Source organism: Hemitrygon akajei, chromosome 2 (genome assembly GCF_048418815.1).
Source record: "Hemitrygon akajei chromosome 2, sHemAka1.3, whole genome shotgun sequence".
Lineage (NCBI taxonomy): Eukaryota > Metazoa > Chordata > Chondrichthyes > Myliobatiformes > Dasyatidae > Hemitrygon > Hemitrygon akajei.
Window position 1 is genome coordinate 30321338 of NC_133125.1, and position 22831 is coordinate 30344168.

Here is a 22831-nt window from a genome sequence, read left to right on the forward strand (position 1 = left end):
ATAGGAAGTCATTCCTACCTGTGGCCATCAAACTTTACAACTCCTCCCTCGGAGTGTCAAACACCCTGAGTCAATAGGCTGGTCCTGGACTTATTTCCACTTGGCATGATTAACTTATTATTATTTAATTATTTATGGTTTTATATTGCTATATTTCTTCACTATTCTTGGTTGGTGCGGCTGTAACGAAACCCAATTACCCTCGGGATCAATAAAGTATGTCTGCTGTCTGTAGTGATTCATCCACTCTAAAACGTTTTCTTCAAGTTCTGGCCACTGGCATGTTTTCCCATGGTTTGCACATTTCGTTTTTGACATTTCCCTCAGCGCCTCCTCTGCCTTTCTTCACTCTCTCACTTGTTTCTTGTTTACACTAAACTTCTTAGCAGCTGCAGAATTATTCCTTTAGCAAAATCAACAACCCTCAGCTTGAAGTCAGCATCATATTGCATTCGTTTTAATCTTTTGTACATGGTGGTCGCAAACTCAATACTGAGTACACGTACTGATCCCACCACCCCGTGTTATGTTTTAATGAGATTACGATGGGCGCTAAATGGTTTCACGGGGGTTACATTTCAGAGGATTCTGTTCCATTGGAAACCTAATCCAAAATTTCCCTCCCTGATTTATTTATTAAGAATTTGCTTATAACGCTCCACAATGTGTACGCCTGTTTTCTTAGCGGGTACTGGTTCACAAAATTTCCAGGTTCCGGATCCGGCAAAGCTGGGTACCGGCATGTGAGATCTTGTGATCTTTTCCGGTTAAAACCAAAACCTCTACAAAATGGGTCGGCTTATACAAAGGTGACACAAAAAAGTCACTTTTTAACCTTGAAAATGGGGGGGGGGGGTCGGCTTATACTCCGGAATATACGGTATATGGTTGATTTTTAGAGGCAGGGTGAAATGCCCAAATTAATTCCATTTTAGGGACACATTCACCTCATCCATCCAAATCTATGCTAGTTAACAAGATTAACTTCTCTAAATTAGGAAATCTGCTCCAGGACATCAACCACATTATTTAGGTACATAATTGAGTTCTCCAGGCAGTTAGTTAAACCAAAAGGATGGGGGTTAAGTGCTATAATACCCATCCCCTTTTTCAATTATTTTCTGCTGCACCCAGGGCTCTTGCCTTGGCCAATGTCCCTGCTTTATCAATAACTTTCACAAGGCCATGCTGACAGCAAAGACAGTGGTCAACTCAAACAGATGTTAACCCAATGACGGAAGAAATGCACAAAAGAATACTTCTGAAAAGTGTTATTAATTTTCAATATAAAGTCACTGAGCAATACAGGGTGAAAACAAGCTTCTTGGCTGAACACGAACATAGCAACATAGGTTGTTAAAATACTGTACTACTTTTCACATTTACCACAGCATTGGCAAAAGGGCAGAACTGTCAGAATAACAGTATTTAATTCACTTTTATGGGGTATTACAATCTGGATGCCACATATTATTGACCAAGACAGACCAGGCCAGAAATCCAGGTGGGAAAGCAACTGTAATGAGGGTGTACAAATGGAGACTGGAAAGTTTATAGTCAACTTAAGTAAATCAACAAGTATAATGTAGGAAAACAGTTACATTCTATTTTTAGGGAAAAATGCCAACTAGTTCAATGTCCTTTTATGCAACACAAAAAAATGGATACTCAGAAAATAGGTCAAATGATATGTTACTCATAATTACAAAGGGAAGAATTTTTGGTGTACATGTAAAAGCTTTATTAAAAATCATACTGGTATATAGTTTAGTTCTGTACTAACAAAGGAAACATATACTAACCAGCATGGCGATACAGATTTAGATTTATTTTTGCAGTGACATAACTGTCCTCCGTAAGAAAATTTTAAGCAAAATTGCCTCTTGTTCATTGGGGTTGAGAAGAATGAAAGAACCTCACTGAACCATGCAAAATTCAGAACACTTGACAGGACAGACGTTGACAGGTCACTTCCTCTAAACCTGGATCTGCTCCAATTTGCTTATTGCCATAATAAATCTCCAACAAACACTACCTCACTGTCTCTCCACTCTGCTCTGACCATCTGGACAACCAGAACACGTGTCAGGCTATTGTTCATTGACTACAGTTCTGTTCTCAGTACCATCACCCTCATCAAAACTCATCATCAAGCTCCAGGAAATGGGCTTCTCTACCTCCCTCTGCAATTGGATCCACTACCTCATTAGATTACAAGACTGCAGATCGGAACCGCTTAATTTTCTTTATATCTACAGCTTCATGATAAAGCATTGCTCCATCACCATCTATATGACACCATCGCAGCTGGTGGAACCGAGGAATGTAACAAGGTAGCATACTGAAGTGAGATAGCTCACCTGGTTGAGAGGTGTCATAACAGACAAGTGCTCATCATCAGCAAAACCAGAGAACTGTGTACTTTAGGAAGCAGTAGTCAAGTGAACACACACCAATCCTCAATGAAGTGTCTGCAGTGAAAATGCTGAGCAACTTCACATCCCTGTGTGCCCACATCTAGAAAACCGACAGTCTCCTAGGCTCATAATACAGATGCAGTTATGAAGATGATGTGCCAATGGCTCTACTCCCATTGAAGTTTAGGGAGATTTGGCATCTAATCAAGAATATGACAAATATCTATAGATGTATAGTGGAAACCCTTTTGCCTAACTTAGAATGCACAGGAGTGCAAGAACACCAGAGGGGCACAGAACAGTGGGTACAGCTCTCTAGAGCTAAGGACTGTCAAGGACATTGAAAAGAAGTAAAATTTCAGGAAAGTAGCATTTATGAACCCCATCTTCTAAGCCATACCTTGATGCTGCCATCAAATAGGAGTTACAAGGTTCTGAAGACCCACACACCAAGGTAAAATAAGTTTCTTTTTCACTGCTATTAAGTTCTTGAACTGACCTGAAAAACTCTAACACTATCACAAACTACATTGTTTTCTCTCTGTTTGCACTGGTGTTATGTCTATTTTTTCACGCATGTACAATTTATGTTAATTTAAGTTTATGTTAACTTACATTTGTCATGTTTGAACTGTACTGTACTGCAAAAGCAAAAAGGCTTATTTTCATGCCATTTGTATCTTGTGTATACACACATATGACAATGAACTTGAACTTGAGAGTCTCAAACTGGAGACAACTGGGCTCTGAGTCAAATGTTAGACGTTCAAAATTGAGAGGAAAATAATTTCTCATTCATGATTCTCTGAATTACTGAAATTGCCTCTATTTGAATTCTAATTTGAAAACATAATTACCTCCATTTCACCATTAGCAAGGTGGCGTTCTCTTTTCTCCAAATCAGCTAATGTTTTTTGTAGCTGTTCCTCAAGCGCAGCATATTCAATCACCTGACATTAATAAAAAGACATGCCGATGTAGAATTCTTTTCCAATAGTAAAGACAATCCACAACACATGGTAATACTCTTTATCAAAATACTCATTGAACTAGATTTGATTAACAAGTTATTTTAATTCATTGTTAATAGTTTTTAATTACTCATTGACAGAATGTGTTTGTCCCCAACAATGCATGTGTTTACTGTCTTTTTCAATGTACTCCATCAATGCATTGAAGACAAAAAAAAAGACAAATCCCCAAAAAGTCTGACTAATGCATTCATAAGTGTCCTTGACAATAAGGAAATAAGTGGACATTAAATATAAAGTCTTGCAGTTCCTACTCCCAGTAAAACTATTGCAACAGCCATTCAGGACTGAGTTAGGAACCCAACCTCTTATAAAACAGAATTTCTTGTAACTGATAGTAAAAAAAAAGTCACCATGCTTTCAAAACTATGAAAATGCAAACAGGTGTAGGGAACAAAATATAAAAGAAATTCAAGCTATTTTGCTATCACACAACTTTTCCTCCTGCTGCCTTTACCTTTTTCTTCACAAGAGCTTCCCTTTCTCTGTCTCGCTTCTTCCATTCCTCAGCAAGGGCCTGCATATGTGCTAGCTCTTTTTGTTTCAACTATAATCAAAAAAGAAACACTTCTTATTCACTCAAAAATAAATTGCAACAATTAAAAACAATACTCAGAACACAGGAGATTCTACAGATGCTGAAAATCCAGAGCACCACACACAACATAGGACTAGAATATAAAAGCAAGGATGTAATGTTAGCAACACACACACAAAATGCTGGAGGAACTCACAAGGCCTGGCAGCATCAATGGAAAATAGTACTGTCAATGTTTAGGGCCAAGACCCTTCCTCAGGCCTGACACATTAACTATACTCTTTTCTATAAATGCTGCCTGGCCTGCTGAGTTCCTCCAGCATTTTGTGCGCGTTGCTTGGATTTCCTTTGTTGCGGATTTTCTTTTCCTTGAGGATGTAATTTTGAGGCTTTATAAAGCACTGGTGAGGTCTCATTCAGAATACTGTGAGCAGGTTTCAGCCCCTTATCTTAGAATGGATGTGTTGAAACTGGAAAGGGTTCAAAGGAAGTTCAAGAAAATTATTCCAGGATGGAACAGCTTGTCATATGAAGAGTATGTGATGGCGCAGGGCCTCTATTCACTAGAATTCAGAAGAATGGATGGGGGAGGGGTGACTTAATTGCAACCTATCGAATGATGAAAGGTCTTGATAGAGTAGATGTGGAGAGAATGTTTCCTATGGTGGGAGAGTCTAAGACCAGAGGACATAGCCTCAGAAAAGAGGGGCATCCTTGTACAATGGCAATGAGGAGGATTTTTTTTTAGCCACAAAGTGGTTAATCTGTGGAATTCGTTGCCACAGGCAGCTGTGGAGATCAAGTCTTCATGCATATTTAAGGCAGAGGTTGATAGATTCTTGATTGTTCAGGGCATGAAGGGATACAGGAAGAAAGCAAGAGATTGGGACAAAGAGAAAAAAAATGGATCAGCCATGATGAAATGGTAGAGGAGACTCAAAGGGCCAAATGGCCTAATTCTGCTGCTGTATCTTATCGTCTTAAGGTCTAAAATGCTGAAGGAACTCAGAAGGTCAGGCAGCATCCATGGAAATGAACAAACGATCAATGGTTCACACTGAGCCTCTTCTTTAGGACTTGCTTTCAGTTAATGAATCCAGTTTGTCTTGGAGAAAACCATAAAGCAGTTAAAAAGCAAAAGGAATATTCACACTCAATAAAAAAAACATGAGCTGAATCATGCTGTAATATATTTCAATGCAGTAAAATTAAGTAGGCAGTATTCTCAGTGCTATAATTAGTGACAGAAAGCTACTCTGCCTTTCAAACCAGTCATGCTACACAGAAACAGGTCTCACTGTGGCCTAACTTGCCCTTGCCAACCATGGTGCATTCCTAAGCTAGTCCCATCTACCTGCATTAGGCCTTTCATATCTACAAACCCATCTACATGTCATAATCGGTGCAACTCTACCAGTATCTACCACCTCCTCTATAGCTTATTCCATAAACCCATCACCTTCTGTGAGAAAAACTGTTTCTCAGATCCTATTTAAATCCTTCCACTCTCACCTTAAACCAATACCCCTCAGTTTTAGACTCTCCTATCACAGGAAAAAGACAGAGGCTTTTCATCTTTTCTATACCCCTCATGATGTTATAAACTGTCTAAGGTTACCACTCAGCCTCCTCCACTCCATGGAAAGCACTCCCAGGCTATCTACTCTCTCCTTATAACTCAAGCCCTCCTGTCCCAGCAACATCTCTGTGAATCTCTTCAGCACCCTATCTAGCCAAATCACTACTTGAAGGTATGGGATGAGAACTGAAGACAATATTCCACATGTAGTCTCATCTTCTACAGCAGGGGTTCCCAACCTGGGGTGCCCGCACCCCCGGGGGTGTGAGATGGAATTTCAGGGAGTGCGACAGAGAGTGGCTTGTGTCCTTGAGTGGTGAGCCACGAGTCATCACTCAGCCAGCTGCCAGTGTGCCTTGAGAAGTGGTAGTAATGTTTGCCCCAAGCACACTCCAGTCTCCCGCTGCCCGAGTCAGCGTTGAGGATTCGCATTAGTGTTACCTGGGAAGTTACACCTCAGAGTCGAGGAGTCTCATCAATGTTGGCTAGAAGGTTACATCTCAGAGTTAAAAATCATCTCATAATGCCAAAATCTTTATATATCTTGAATCAACCATCAAGTAATGACTTCGCGTTAAAACCAAACCCGCAGACAGTAGGTAAATTATTCAATTATAAAATTTTTTAAAGCTACATTTTGATAAAAAGCAGCTGAAGTCATTCATTCGTATTTGTCTCAATGCATTAAAGAAGTTTTTGAATTTCAAAGGTTTTTTTCTCTTAAAAGGTTTTTTTCTTGAATCTGGTACCTCACCCATGGTGAATGACGATCTCCACTAGGGCTATAGCAACTACCTTCCCTGCTTTCCACAATATCCAAATAAACACAGTCCAGCCCCAGGTTTAATTCCTGTTTATGGGACTCAAGACCACCATATTAAATCATCTGTTTACTTTAGTGCAGGAAAGGATTTACCTGGTTCTCAAACAAATTTTCTTGCAGCTCTTTCCACATTTCCAACTCCAAGGCAGCCTTATATTCCATTGAATCTCGTGGTTCAGGATGAGGGACTGGTTCTGAAGGCTGTACTGGCTTAGCTGGAAGATCACTTGGTTGCTGTGGTCCAATATTTGTGCTCTAATGTTAAACAAGCATTCACCAAATTATACAAGTACCCAGCATTTTGAAAAATTTCAAACTTTCACCACTCTCAGTATGAAATTTTTTTTCCTAGATTTGCATCTCAAATATACTGGATCTAATTTTTAAATGCCCTCTTCTTAATTCCTCAACTAATGATAGTTTTTCTATATGTGGCCTAATTAATTCTTCTTAGTTTTTACAACACCTTCCAAGAATAGAAGCTGAATCGATACAACCTAACCTAATCTAACCTTTTATTCTGGGAATCAGTCTAAACTCAACTGAAGAACAAACTATCACTTTGGGATTGCTAAAAACTGGCTGCAGAATGTAAGATGGTAGCTAATCAAATGAGGCATAACTTCCTTCCTTTTATAACTTGAGCCAGTTGGGATCAAGGCTAAAATTCTATCACTTTTTTTTTTAATTTTGGCACTTAGAATCAACCCAAACCAGTATACCTCCTAAACCACCTCCAAAAACTTTGCAATGCAATTGACACAAAAAAGAAACAACCTGTTTTTATAAAATTGTGCACTTACTGATCCTAAGCACTAGAACAGCAATTTATATTTATTGCCATGCCATAGATACATCTGAAAAATCAGAGAATATGCCACATATCTACTCATAATTACATTCTACAATGAAGTAATGAGGTGGGAAGTGCCTTACTTATTTAAATAAACAAAAAAATTCTCATTATAAAATATGCAAAACTGCATAAACGGTCAAATAAGCTGATTGATAAGGAAGAAAAACTGAACTTTAGACTTAGTTCACATTCAGAGCATAAATACAGCAATCAGTAACACACTGAAGATAGGTCAATAGTCCTTTTAATAAAGTACTAACACATTTTCTTTCATTTACTTCACACACATTAGAGTACATAAAACTTATTTTCCCATTCAAATTTCTTTACCTTATTTGTCTAGGAAATAATTTGGAACAAAGTGCACAAAATGACAACAATATTGCGGCGCAGCAGTTGGTGTTGCTGCCAAACTGCTCAGTGACCAGGAATCATCCGTAACCCTGAGTACCATCTGTGTGGAATTTGTGTGTTCTCCTAATAACCAGATAGTCTCCACCAGTTTCTTTAGGTTTTTTTTCCAGACAAACCCCAAAGATGTGATGGTAGATTCATTACATAGTGCAGAGGATGGCAGATAATTAAGTGGGTGGAAGCAGTTGGGCATAAGAGAGAAAATATGTTATGCAGAAATTGCTTGGAGAATGGAACTGGCAAGAATGCATGTAATCTGCATAACACTTGATGTGTCAAATGGTCTCCTTCTGTGAGAAATACGATGTATAAAAAATTCAGAGTGGATGAGTACTGTTCTTCCTGAATATAAATATTTTAGACCAGACATATAAACAGCAGTCAAATTCAACTTGCTCTGTAATGTTTACAGATATTTGCAAAGTCTAATTATATTTTAATTACAACCTGAGTACTTCACAACTTTATTTGCAGAGCTGGTGAAATTACAGCATTTAAGAACTGTAGCTAAGATTGAATATATCAATTTCATAATTATAAAAGGCACATCTAAAATCATGTAATGAGACCTGTGCATACCTGAGAAGAATCACTTATAGTGACATGCTGAGTTTTCACAAAACCATAATCCTCCAAAGTCATAGAGTAATAAAGTTCAGCGATTTGGTTACTTGGCCTGTTAAAATAGTGGAACTGTTTAAGCAAATATACTTCCAACATAGAAATCTGTTCTTAAGTATACAAATTTAAAAATATACTCATCAATAAAGATGACTGTGAATGGATAATAAATACTCTCAACAATCACCTTACTTTTCCAACCGTTAAACATTGGCTTCATTGTTTACGTTAATGACATTAGCTCATATTTCATGATGCAATAAACCCCTTTCAAACAGTGAATATTGATTAAAAAAAAATTATGGTCTAACTTATCTAGCATTCTGAGCAAAATAGTGTTTATATGCTGGAGGAATTTAGCAAGAGAAACAGCATCTATAAATAGAAATAGAGTTGACTTTTCTTCATCTCGACATTCATTCTCATCTTATCCCTGCTCCAAAGAAACTGCCTTTATCACCACATCTTCACCCCACCCCCTCCCCTATTCACCTCCTTTACTGCTCTCTTCCCCAACAACTAAATGGAAGGTTTTTACAATAGTTATTTCCCTCACACAAGATAGAGAGATGGAGATGAACTACAGTATACACGCATTGATTCCAATAAATGAAGGTATTTAATGTATTATGCTAAAATATTCAGAATCTCAGATGCTCTAGAGAAAATACAGGCACATTGACAGCAGTATTATCCTATCACATAGAATCATACAATTGGAGATTTTTTTTTGAAGTGTTTTCATTTTTTCCTTTTATTTAAGATATAGCTTTTCCATAACCAGGGAAAATTCTTCAGCATTTAAAATTTGTTCATAGGTTTAAAATCAGAGATCTTTGATCTCCACAAGTAGATAATACATTCAGAACAGTGTTGGTTGTCAAAGCACAAACTCAGTAAGTGGGCCAGCATGGATGAACTTTATCTCAAGGATATTTAGAATGAAAACTTGCATCCTTTTGCAAGTTGATTCCTTTACATTCTACCTTGACTACTCTCAGGAACCACAACATAAACAAGCAATTTTCAAAACTTAGATAAGCTTCCAATGCATACCCAACTAAGAAGAAATAAGAATAATAACTATTTTATTTATGTAACACCTTTCATACATTAAGATTCAAACCCAAAGTGGTTTACAGAGATTGCAACAATAAATCAATATAATCTTAAAACTATGAGACAAAATTAAAAATCTTAAGACAATTATTACATAGAATAAAATATAGTCAAATATACCACATTATATAATCATTAACAGGCATTAAGTGATTGTATAAGTCGGCCAAATTTAAAAAGTAGGTTTTCAGGAGCATTTTGAAATGTTCCGCATTACTAGCTTGGCATATGTCAGTTGGTGGAATATTCCAGATTTTTGATGCATAAGAGCAAAAGGCCGCATCATTTCTTACACACTTGGCTCGAGGAACACAAGCAAACCATTTTTCATGGATCTATGGTTATGATTAGGGATATAAGGGATAAATAAGGGATATAACAAGGGAGCAACAGCTCCTCAGTAACAGCACCAAATTTCTTGGTGTTCACCTGGCGGAGAATCTCACCTGGTCCCTCAACACCAGCTCCGTAGCAAAGAAAGCCCAGCAGTGTCTCTACTTTCTGCGAAGGCTGAGGAAAGTCCATCTCCCACCAACCCCCCCATCCTCATCACATTCTACAGGGATTGTATTGAGAGCATCCTGAGCAGCTGCATCACTGCCTGGTTCGGAAATTGCACCATCTCGGATCACAAGACCCTGCAGTGGATAGTGAGGTCAGCTGAGATCATCGGGGTCTCTCTTCCCACCATTACAGACAGATACACAAAACGCTGCATCCGCAAGGCAAACAGCATTATGAGGGACTCCACGCACCCCTCATACAAACTCTTCTCCCTCCTGCCATCAGGGAAAAGGCACTGGAGCATTCAGGCTCTCGCGACCAGACTATGTAACAGTTTCTTCCCCCAAGCTATCAGACTCCTCAATACCCAGAGCCTGGAATGACACCAACTTACTGCCCTATTGTCTTGTTTAAGATTTATTGTAATGCCTACACTGTTTTGTGCACTTTATGCAGTCCTGGGTAGGTCTGTAGTCTAGTGCAGTTTTTGTACTGTCTCATGTAGCACCATGGTCCTGAAAAACGCTGTCTCGTTTTTACTGTACCAGCAGTTATGGTTGAAATGACAATAAAAAGTGACTTGATGACTTGAATAACCACTCTCAAAACCTATTTCATAATATTGTAGTTCAAGACATTGAAGTCCAAGAAAGTTAAATTTCAAGGATACAAAAAACAGTCTGGAGGGCGGAGCTTAGTCATAGTGGTGCTAAAAGGTGACTCCTTTACATGCACCTTTGGAAACAATTCTACTTACATCTTTAATATCTCTATTTTGGCCATACAGGGTTCTTTTGAAAACCCTGACCTGCAGTTACACGCTGACTTCGGTTTTTGCAGGAATAGGACCAGCTCTCAGAGTTTCAGACTGGCCTTTAATTGACATGCCAAGGATGCGGCCTAAGAGCTCACCTCGCCTTCGGGGGTCTGAGATCCCATGGCTCTGGAGATGAGTAGATCAAAGGTCAGTGTCCCAGCAGAAGAGCAGTGTGTCGTGGGAGTCGGAAGATCGATGGCTGTGTGCCCAGAGACCCATGATCTTTGGACACAGAGCTTGGAAAAAGCGATGCAACGGACTTTTAACATCATAAACCAGCGAGTTGTTTGTTATGTCTCCCCTCTCACTGTGAAATGGAGACACCTCTTTTTCCCTTATTAGGGAGAGGGTGAGCCTGTGGTATGTCGAATATGTTACGTACCCCGTAACTGGGTCACTTATCAGCAAAGATAGAGAGGTCCGTTGAAGTCTGATGGTACTATTTTTAACAGTATTTATTGATAAAATACACAAAAATAATATCAATGCAAACATACAGATAATATACGTCATCAATACTAAATCTAAAAGCGCGGGTATAATCATAATCAATAAGAAATAGCTCTATCGTTGTCTAGGGGATAACGTATTGTCCGATGGAAATATAAACGTCACTCAAGTTCATTCAGGCTGCAGCTTTTGGTTGGAGAGAGAGATGGAGTTTAGAACTTGCCCGGTTTTCCTTTTTATGATGTCGAACCTTCGAAATGGCGTCGGTGGTGATCTCTTTCTTAGCTAAGCCGCCTTCCGTGGTAGGGCCTCAATCCCGGGGCAACGGGAAAGGACACACGTGGGCCCTCCACCGGCTATCGCTATTAAACGCTGTCACGGAACTTCTAGCGTTTCTCCTGGTGCGTGTGAAGGGCTGTTCCCCAGACCCTCTTTTATCCTGACTCACAGGGTCTCAGATGTCAATCAGGGTGGAATGATGCCATCCCCCAACCAGCCCACGTTGCCTGAGGGCTTCCATGAAGTACAGTACTCAATACACAATTCCGTCTCCAAGAGACAATGACCTGTTCCGTGGCTTTGTATCGCTGAGGGCCAGGCCATTCCAAACGTCTCTCTCTCATTTCCTGGGTCTCCTGACCTGACTTAATAGCGATCTTGCGATTCTCAAAAAGGAGGGGGCACAGGCGTAACAAATACCAGGTGAACGAGTAGTCTTTGGGGCACTGCAAGTCTGTGTCTTTGCTGCCGCTTTGCTGCACACTTGAATGCTCGGTGGTGGATGCCGATGCTTTTTTGTGCTGGTGGGGGGGAGGGGGCCATTGTTACTTGCTGCCGCTTACACACGGAAGGAGGGAGCTGGGGGGACTTTGGCATTCTAACATTTAAGTGTCATTCATTCTTTGGGAGCACTGCTCTGTTTTTGCGGATGGTTGTGAAGAAAAAGCATTTCAGGATGGATATTGTATACATTTCTCCGACATTAAATGTACCTTTGAAACAATCAAAGTACATAGGTCCACCAATTTCATTACAAAGACTTTGTTTATTTGCTGTTTCTAAAAGTGCATGTTTCCTATGCTCAATCAACCATTCTATCATCTAAGATCAAGAAGAAATACAAATTAGCTGCTGAGCTCACTAATTGGACAGGACAAGTTATCCTTTCAAGCATTGCTGCAGACACAATTGACAGAAAACCAAATTAACCTTTGATTTAAATATGTAGATGACAAGCAGAAAACAATTCTGACCAATGAGTCCCTCCAGTATCTATTACTTAAGGTCATTTTCTATTGTTATCCCATTTATCTAAAATTCTTGTCATTTCTCTTCCATATATTTAATCACAAAATCAACTCTCTATCTTCAATATTCGCTACCCCATCTCTAAACAATCCCCATTCTGTACACATAGCGGTCAATTCACAATGAAATAGATGATATTTACCATTCAGGAAACAGTAATTAAGAACAGGCTATCTGACCAAGAGGCACACCAAACTCAACAGAGCCACTTAATTTGAAGTGCTTGATTTCTCAGTTCCCTACTAGGTTGGTTTACCAGTTAACAACTATAAATTCAAAATGTGGTACGTAGAACAGTACAGCACCGGACATGTCACTTAACCCACAATGTTGTGCCGATCTTGATACCAATTTATATTTACATTAAGTGCATCATCCACATCCTTTTCTTACCCTCATATTAATGTGTCTATTTGAAAGCCTCTTAAACTCCACCAAACTGCCTGCTTCCACTACTACCTATGGTATCCTTTTCAAGATACTCTCTTCATAAAAAGAACTTGCTTCTTCTGTCACCTTTGAACTCCCCCCCCCCCCCCGTGACGTTTCAATTCTGAAGTAAAGGTTCTGACTATTCACCCTATCCATGCCTCACATAATTTTAAAAATACGTATTAGCTCTCTCCTGAGCCTCTGACGCTCTAGGAACAACCCAAGTTTGTCTAACGTTTCATTGTAGCTCAGACCCTCAAAACAAGCAACATCCTGGTAAATCTTTTCTGTAGCTTCTCCACATCCTTCTTATAATGGGGTGATCAGAACAATGTTGTCTATAGACCTGAACCCCAAGATCCCCTTTTCCTTCAATGCTATTAAGCAGCCCACTTTCATTTCACCTCCAAAAGCATCACTTGCATTAAATACCAAATGCTACTTCTCAGGCAAATATGTCACTGATCTATATTCCACTGTATTCTTCGACATTCACTGTCCACAACTCCACTGGTCTTGGTTTCATCTGCAAACTTGCTAATCCATTCAGTTATATTTTCACCCAAATCAACAGATTCACAGTATATCACAAACAACAGAGGTCCCGGCACTGATCCTTGCAAAACATCACTGGTTTCAGACCTCCAGCCAGAATAACAGTCTTCCATCCCTATTCTTACAGTGAACAAGAAGTACCCCAGGGATGGGATGACTTACAATGGACTGAAAAGCTTGAGCATGTAGATATTAAGAAAGAGGATGTGCTGGAGCTTTTGGAAAGCATCAAGTTGGATAAGTCACCGGGACCGGGTGATATGTACCCCAGGCTACTGTGGGAGGCGAGGGGAGATTGTTGAGCCTCTGGCAATGATCCTTGCATCATCAATGGGGATGGGAGAGAGTCCAGAAGATTGGAGGATTGCAGATGTTGTTCCATTATTCAAGAAAGGGAGTAGAGATAGCCTAGGAAATCTTACTTCAGTGGTTAGTAAGTTGATGGAGAAGATCCTAAGAGGCAGGATTTATGAACATCTGGAAAGGCATAATATGATTAGCAATAGTCAGCATGGCTTTGTCAAAAGCAGGTCGTGTCTTATGAGCCTGATTGAATTTTTTCAGGATGTGATATTGATGAAGGTAGAGCCGTAGACGTAGTGTATATGGATTTCAGCAAGGCATTTGACAAGGTACCCCATGGAAGGCTTATTGAGAAAGTAAGGAAGCATGGGATCCAAGGGGACATTGCTCTATGGATCCAGAACTGGCTTGCCTACAGAACGCAAAGAGTGGTTGTAGACGGATCATATGCGGATTGGAGGTCGGTCACCAGTGCCTCAAGGATCCGTACTGGGACCCCTGCTCTTCATGATTTTTATAAAAGACCTGGATGAAGAAGTGAAGGGATGGGTTAATAAATTTGCTAATGACACAAAGGTTTGGGGTGTTGTGGATAGTGTGGAGGGCTGTCAGAGGTTACAGTGGGACATTGATAGGATGCAAAACTGGGCTGAGAAGTGGCAGATGGTGTTCAATCGAGGTAAGTGTGAGGTGGTACATTTTTATAGGTCAAATATGATGGCAGAATATAGTATTAATGGTAGACTCTTGGCAGTGTGGATCAGAGGGACCTTGGGGTCCGAGTCCACAGGACACTCAAAAAGGCTGCACAAGTTGACTCTGTGGTTAAGAAAGCATATGGTGTATTGGCCTTCATCAATCGTGAGATTGAGTTTAGGAGCCGGGAGGTAACGTTGCAGCTATACAAGACCTCGGTCAGACCCCACTTGGAGTACTGTGCTCAATTCTGGTCACCTCACTAGTGGAAGGACGTGGAAACCATAGAAAGGGTGCAGAGGAGATTTACAAGGATGTTGCCTGGATTGGGGAGCATGTCTTATGAGAACAGATTGAGTGAACTCAGCCTTTTTTCCTTGGAGCGACAAAGGATGAGAGGTGACCTGATAAAGGTGTCTAAGATGATGAGAGGCATTGATCGTGTGGATAGTCAAGAGGCTTTTTTCCAGGGCTGGAATGGCTAGCACAAGAAGGCACAGTTTTAAGGTGCTTGGAAGTAGGTACAGAGGAGATGTCAGGGCTAAGTTTTCGTACGCAGAGTGGTGAGTGCATGGAATGGGCTGCCAGCGACGGTGGTGGGGGTGGATATAATAGGGTCTTTTAAGTTTAAGAGACTCCTGGATAGGTACATGGAGCTCAGTAAAATAGAGGGCTATGGGTAACCGTAGGTAATTTCTAAGGTAAGGACATGTTTGGCACAGCTTTTTGGGCCAAAGGGCCTGTATAGTGTTGTAGGTTTTCTATGTTTCTGTCTTCTATGGGCAATCTAATCTTGCAGTTCACTCTGAATCCCTTGCATCTTTACCTTCTGAATCAAACTATCGTGAGGGACCTTACGAAATACCTTATCAAATGACAACATTATTATTATGGAAGGTATAGCACAAGCTTAATCATTCAGCTAAGTCAACAAGCAACAACCAGCAGCACAAATTACTACAGCAGTATGACTGGAAAGGCATGTGAACACTGCCCCCTAGTGCAGCTTCACTCAATATGCCATCACACAGTGACATGGAGATTACTGGATGATCATTTTCCAATATTGTTTGCAAATCTGATAATTTCTTTCTACCACTAATATTGAAAAAACATACAACCTTAGCAAAAAGCTGCTCCCTGACCAAATGGCAGAGCAAAACTTGTAGGAAGCTAAGTCAATGTAATGTATAATCTATCATCTATATTTGATTGTACAAACCTTGCCAAAAATCAAGAGTCTGTCAAGTTCTCATGCTGAAACGTAAAATTTTAACTAACTTCTTCAACTAAATTACAGGTCAGGTGACTTGTGTACAATGATCACCCAATTTCTGAGTTTGCAAAAATGCACCATAGTACTTGCCAATTTGAAGGATCCACAGAGGAACAAGGGTAAGGCAGAAGAAATTGTTTGTTTCTTATCTGCCATTTTCTTCAGAGTTTTCTGATTCATCTTTGATCCAAAGACATTTGTTTTTTTTAGATCCAACAACTAAGTTGAGTAATTAATGAAAAGTGTATTGTGACGCTGTCGAAACTGTACATTGATTAAAGTTGTTTGATTGAAATTGTTTCTTGGAAAATCAATGAAGTATTAAGAGTTACATTAGATTTGATCAAATTCAATGGATAAAGAGAGCAGGGCACAAAGACATGCAAGCTTCATAAATTCCAAATGTTAATGCACCAAGACAAAAATAAAAGCAGGAAATTAAAAGCTGTTAAAACAAAAATAATAAAACACCCAGGAAAATATTTTCGATAGATATTTGCAAAAGTAAATGGCTCAGTTTCATTCATGGTAATATTGCCTTAAAGTTGCAGTTCAGACCACGTAACAAATCTAGAGATTACACACAAAAAATTCCTGGTGATAAAAATTCATGTTGTTGCAACCTGTGAAAGATAAGGATAGGAAGACGAAAACAAATCTCAACCTCCTATGTAATACACATATACATGGGATTGTGAATATGTAACTATTGTTCATGTTAATGATTTAGAGTACTAAATCAGCAAATCATACTTGCCCTTGTGCTGATATAACTGGAATCCTTTCACTATAGGTTTGGCGCCAGCACTGATCACCTGATGGACCCAAGAAGCGGGTTTTATCTGCTGTTAGAACATTTGACAGCTTCAGTCTTGCTACACCCAACAGCAGATCTTTAGTCATTTTATCCTTGTGCCATACTTCAATTAACAAGGGCAACCTACAGAAAGAAAATAAATCTCAGAATATAGCATATCAACTGGTATGTTCTTATTTAAAATCAAGCTCAAATAACACTGCAAAATTAGAAACTAATATTACAGTGGATTCTGGTTATTTGGGACACATCAGGACCAGTACATTTTGGCCTAATTAAGCAGCGGCCCCAATTGGCCAGTTTCTTGGAAGTAACTAAAAAAGGTATTAAAAGACAAAACTCCGTTGAACTGAGTAACACATTATATACTTAAATGAAATAGAGAACAAATTAAAACATTACCACTATAGTACTTTAAAACTATGTATTAGTTGCTAATAGTTATTGACAGAAGAATTCATCCAGTGTACACTGGCGTGTTTTTGATTGACTAAATGAACAAAATCAGCATAGGCAACCAGTGCAGATAATGGACTGCTTTCATACAATGCTTTTGATGGTTGCATCCTCCAAATCTTCATTTACGTCATAGCCTTCAAGATGTTTGTAGACACCTTCATATTCTTTGTAGTTCCTAAACTGTTACATTTTCATTCCTGGCTGTTTCTGGGATCTCCAGATATTTAAAACCATAGTGAGCAAAACAGTTCTGAAATGTTTTATTGCTTATTTCTCGGCAACTATCAGTGATAGAAATCGTTGCTTTTCAAACACAAACACATGCAACAAATGTTATTTTAAAACTATTCACTCCAAGCACAACGCACTGCCTAACAGCCACACAAGTGCATGTGACTTAGAAATTGTTCAGCAACAGTCTCCTGTCTCACTTAAGCGGTATAGTGTCCCAAATAAACAAAGGGAGTTACAGCTATTTTCTTGATTAGTTTTTGTTCTTTAAGAGTGGTCCCAAATAGGCAGCTGACTCGATTAACCAATGGGCCAATTAACTGGAATACACTGTATTAAATTTTAGAACAAAACCCAAAGGACAAGAAACAAAATGTTAGGTGCTGAAATTAATGTTGAATGATCTAACTTGGCATAATATTAGCACAGTAGATTTTTTTTTAAAAAATCAAGTTCAAAACAGGATTCTCATTTTCTAATTTCAAATTAATAACTTTGTTATCCAGAAAAGAATAAGCTAAATACTCTGAGGGGAATCAGCACGAGTAGCCTCAATAAATTCTCCAAAGGTGAATACCCCAGCAGCAATTGCAAGATTCATACATGAATAGCAGACACTTAAATACCTCAGAAGGTAGGTGGCACACATGAAATTACCACCGTTTGGAGAAGACCCGAAAAATAACATAACTTCAGAAAAAAAGGAAATCCTCATATCAAAAATTGCTAACTTCAAAGGAGCAGATAAATTATACTTAAATTGGAAATGTTTGCAGAACAGAGAGAACAAAACTGAATAGCTCATTCAAAGACAGCATTATCACCTACTACAATTCAGTATCACAGGACACCACATTTATTTACCGTAGATGTCGGATTATAAGCCGCTACTTTTTCCCCACATTTTGAACAGCTTTGAACACTGCGGCCTTTACTACGGTGCGGCTAATTCATGATTTTTTTTCATGCCGCCAAAAACATTTTGCCTCGTAACAGTAGACCAATAAAATTGATGAGTAGTTCACAGAGGTCCAATGAAATTGTACGATAAATCAAGCGCACTTTCACAATTAAATTATTGTAAATCAGTCATTTGTACTCACCCTCATCAACATGGAAAACACTCGAAGAAAAGCATTGTGCTGCCTTTATGGCAGTTATTTAGTTTATAATATTTTTGCTTAGTAATTCATTTTCTAGTTAAAGTTAGAAGTGTTTTAACTATATTTGTTTTCTGTACTACATCGCGGGATGCTATGACATCACACCCGGTTTCGCCGCGTCTTGTGGGAAAAATACCGGTTTGGAGAAACGGGAAGGAGGGGGGGCGAGCGCATTACGCGAGCGGCATTAGATCTGAGCGAACGCTGCTTTTAAGTTAAAGGCGATCAATAACTTTTCCTGGTAGGCTGCAGTATATATATTTTTTACCAGTCGTTAGGAGATATTGGAATGTTGTTCAGTAAAAAAGTATACGCAACGTATATTTAAAAGTAGCCGCGTTACAGGCACGGTTCGAAAAAAAGCATTTGCAATATGTATTTGTTTATGTTACCATATGGATTTAATTAAAAGTTAAAAAATCCTCACGTGTAATATCTTTCTGTGTAAATATCTCATATTACAACGTGGGACACCTGCGGCCGAAAATCCGGTGCGGCTTGTACAAGTACAAAATTGATTTTCTTTCTAAAATTAGAGCCAGCGGCTTTTAATCAGGTGTGCTCTGTAGTGCGAAATCTACGGTAAATTCATTCATGGGAGGTGGACATTGCTGGCTAAGACATTATTTGAGCTAATAGTCAATTACATTGCTGGAGCTGGAGTAAATATATGGTCAAGGCCAGTTCAGGATAGCAAATTTCCTTTGTGTAATCATGTACATAATATCAATGTAGTTTCAAAGTCAACTTAAATTATATCAGCTTTTTATTCAAGTTTTTGCAAGTAAATTCCCCAGATGCTAAAGTAGGATTCAATTTTGATCTTCTGGTCAATAATCCAGATCTCTGAACATTAATCCAGTGTATCCAGTGAAAACAGCAATTTCTCAAATGTCAAACCAAATTTAAACATCAGAATTCGCTGCAATTTTCAGTTCATTGACCTAAATTTTCCCAGCAGAGTAATATGGTATTAAGGAAAACAAGTACATGTTTAGTTCATGACTCGTAAGGGAGTATAATTATTTATGTTCTTTTAAGTACAGTACTGTACAGAAGTCTTGAGCACATTTATATAGCTAGTGTTTCCAAAACTTTTGCATAGTACTGTATTTGTCAGTGTGGAGCAGTGAGTTTGTAACTCTGGTGGGAGAAAAGGAGGTTGAGGACGGTAAGGCTAGAGTGACACAGGAGGGGTGTGGGACAGGGGGCCGAGAAGGAGTGCCAGGGACAGGGTTGCAGATTCTCCCAGCCCTGAAACACAAAGCAAGTAATTTGATTCCAAACAATTGATTTATTTATCATTAAAGAATGTCTCTCTGGCATTTCCCACTCCCTTCCCCTTTTCCCAACCATGATTCTCCTTCCCACTCTCAAACCACAAAAGAGTTATATCAGAATCATGTTTATCATTTTTCATATCATGAAATTTATCTCTGCAGCAGCAGTACAGTGCAATACATAAAATTACCAGTTCTCTACAAAAGTCTTAAGCACCCTAACTATATATACATGCCTAAGACTTTTTGCATAATAGTGTAATAGAATAAAATATCTGAAAATGATTGATAACTGTACCTGAAAAATGTATCTTTCAGTTGATGAGGTAATACTGCAAAGTCAAATGCACAAAATGACTGAGGAAAGATCACTTCCATATTTTTCTTTACTTCAACTGGAGGATTCGTGATGATTGGAGCCGCAGTACCAAAAAATGGGTAGGTGTATCTAATCAGCAAATTGAAAGCAAAGAGAGTCTCACCATAATTAACAAATATAGACCGACAAATTATTTCAGAAAACTTTGAAAAAAAAAAGCACTAAACTCATTTTTGGATGCCTTGACATCCAACAAAATCTAAATTTTAAATCTACAGCAGAAGTTAATTACCGTAGCATTTTATTCCAATGTAAAACCTTCTGAAACTTGAAAATTGTAACATAAAAAATTGTCGTTTGTATCCTCATTGATTTGAAAAAACATTATCCATGACCTTATTAAAAGGTAAAGCAGACACAAAGAACCCAATGGAATTATGCATTAAAACAGTAAATCATTTTTCTAGGTCATATTTACACAACATAAGCAGATGTATTCAGAGAATAGTCAATAAAAATGAACCATTTTTAGATGTGGTTCACTAATTTAATCTGATAGTATACCCAACCCACATTGTTTAAGTAATAATTTAGCCATGAACTATTTAAACTTTTTGTACTCTTCTAGTTGACGAGAAGATTGTTTAGAGTAACAATCTGGCATTGCAAAGAAGAAAAGTACAATTAAACAAAAAAGGCATCCAAGCTAAACAGAATGATAAAGGAAAGTAGGAAGGTTTACACTGGAGAAGACAGTAAAAGCCAAACTCAACATTTACAGGATTCTGGAGTATAGATAATCTGAAAATTAATAGTGTGTTTGATACAGTGGTAAACTTCATTCCAATTATATATCTGCTCAATATCAAGAGAAACATATTGTTAATGATTAATTGTTATAAATAATAATACATGAGCCTCATCTATTTAATCTATCATTTACAAGATATCATTCAATCACAAAATAAATATAATTTGCAAACATTCTACATTACTAAGTGGAAATAGAGCACCATCATTCAGGAATGTGTATGAGAAAGTTTGTCATTGATTCTATTGTGTTTCTTGGACTTACTATATATGTCCACAAGCAAACGACTCTCAGAGTTATATATGGTGACAGTTAAGTACTTGGATAATAAATTTATTTTAAACTTTGATGTCAGGCAGCATCTATGGAAGGAATAAACAGTTGGTATTTCTGGCTGAGACCCTTCATCAGGACTGGAAAGGAAGGCGGGAAGAAACCCCCTTATGACTTCTTTGGATTTTATGTGCATTGCTCTGGATTTCCAGCATCTGCAGAACCTTGTGTTTAAAAACATTTCATTTGTGTGTTTGTTTTTACATCTGACAGTTATTTCTCTTGTCCTTGCAAAATACCAGGCCACAGCCAAGATGGTCAGATTAATTACAGCCAAACATTATGCACCCTTTTATAAGTTTTCAGCATTCAATTTCAGGAAGCTTACAAATGACAGCTCTTTCTAGCACAGAGTGGCCACAGTAACAGTTGTATTGCAAATACTGTATAGTGTATGCATCCTGTGAAATATGATTTTCTCTTCTGTTACTCCAGGCTCCTTTTTGCCATCACATAATCTACTCAATAAGTAAGCTCTTGAATATTTTTAATATACCTACACTGATGCCCAAAGTGGTCAAAGGATGAATAAATAAGATCACAAGCAAATCAGTTGTCAATTTAAGTAACCTACGTCATCAAGACTGGAAATATTTCTGTATCTTTTGGAAAAAAATTAACTCAAACTAAATTCTTTTACCTTACTATACAGTTAATGGCAAAATTGACATCCAACCGTGCAATACTTCTTATATCCAGAGCAAAGCAGAAGTGATGTGCTGATGCTGGAATGGAGATCTTTGGTGCTGACGTAGAATCAGATTCATTTGAAACAGGAGCGTGACCAAATTGTGAATCCAATGCAGGACCTGTTGCCATTAGTTTTCAGAAAGTACAATAAAAATATTCACATTTATATTTGACAATTAACAAGGTTATACTTAACTATTCTTGCTCCCTGCACTATTCAATAAAATCCTGGCTAATCTTTCACCTCTCGATTACCTTAATACCTACAAATCTGCTTTGATGTCTCCAGTCTCTTTGAAAAATCAGAACTGTGTTTTAGTTTAGATATTCATCTGCCACTTAGGGGGGAAAAATCCTCTCATTTCTGTCCTGAATGGTTAACACCTTATTTTGAGATGATAGCTAGAGGAAACAGCACTGCAGCAGACAAGAAGACTTTATAGCGGGTAGTCAAAACTACCCAACACCAATGGCTCCAGCCAACCCGCCAAGTACACAGAAAGGTGCTGGAAAAGAGCCTGTAACATCATGAAGGATCCCACTCACCGACCCTAGTCATGGGCTGTTTGTCCCACTCACATCAGGGAGGAGACTATGCAGCATTCACACCAGGACTACCAGGCTCAAAAACAGTTACTTCCCCCCAAGCAGTAAGGCTGATCAATAGCTTTACCTGTGAACCCACCCCTCCACACACCCAACCACCACTACTTTATCATTTCCTGACAGTCACCTTATGTACAGACACTCCTGTACCAGGCATTACTTTATGGACAAACTATTCATGTACATACAATCTGTGCCATCTTACATATTCACATTTATTGTGTTTTCTATTATTACTATGATCTTTTTCTTTTTGTTGTGCTGCTTGCATCAGAGTAGAAACTATTTTGTCTTCTTTACACTTGTATACCAGAAATAACATTAAACAATCTTGAATCCCTGAAGGAATTTTGCATCCCAGAGTTCTGAACGAGGTTGCTGAA

General features: G+C 38.5%; 1 protein-coding gene across 1 annotated transcript in view; it reads right to left on the minus strand.

Moving 5' to 3' along the window:
* cep120 (centrosomal protein 120) overlaps window positions 1-22831 on the minus strand; it is a 92479-nt gene that overhangs the window by 43591 nt on the left and 26057 nt on the right. The window contains exons 10-16 of the mRNA XM_073069497.1: window positions 21793-21961; window positions 19988-20137; window positions 16497-16679; window positions 8238-8334; window positions 6482-6643; window positions 3906-3995; window positions 3275-3367 (exon numbers count right to left, since the gene is read on the minus strand). Of these exons, the coding sequence (XP_072925598.1) occupies window positions 3275-3367; window positions 3906-3995; window positions 6482-6643; window positions 8238-8334; window positions 16497-16679; window positions 19988-20137; window positions 21793-21961 (944 nt within the window). The remainder of the gene's footprint in view (window positions 1-3274; window positions 3368-3905; window positions 3996-6481; window positions 6644-8237; window positions 8335-16496; window positions 16680-19987; window positions 20138-21792; window positions 21962-22831) is intronic.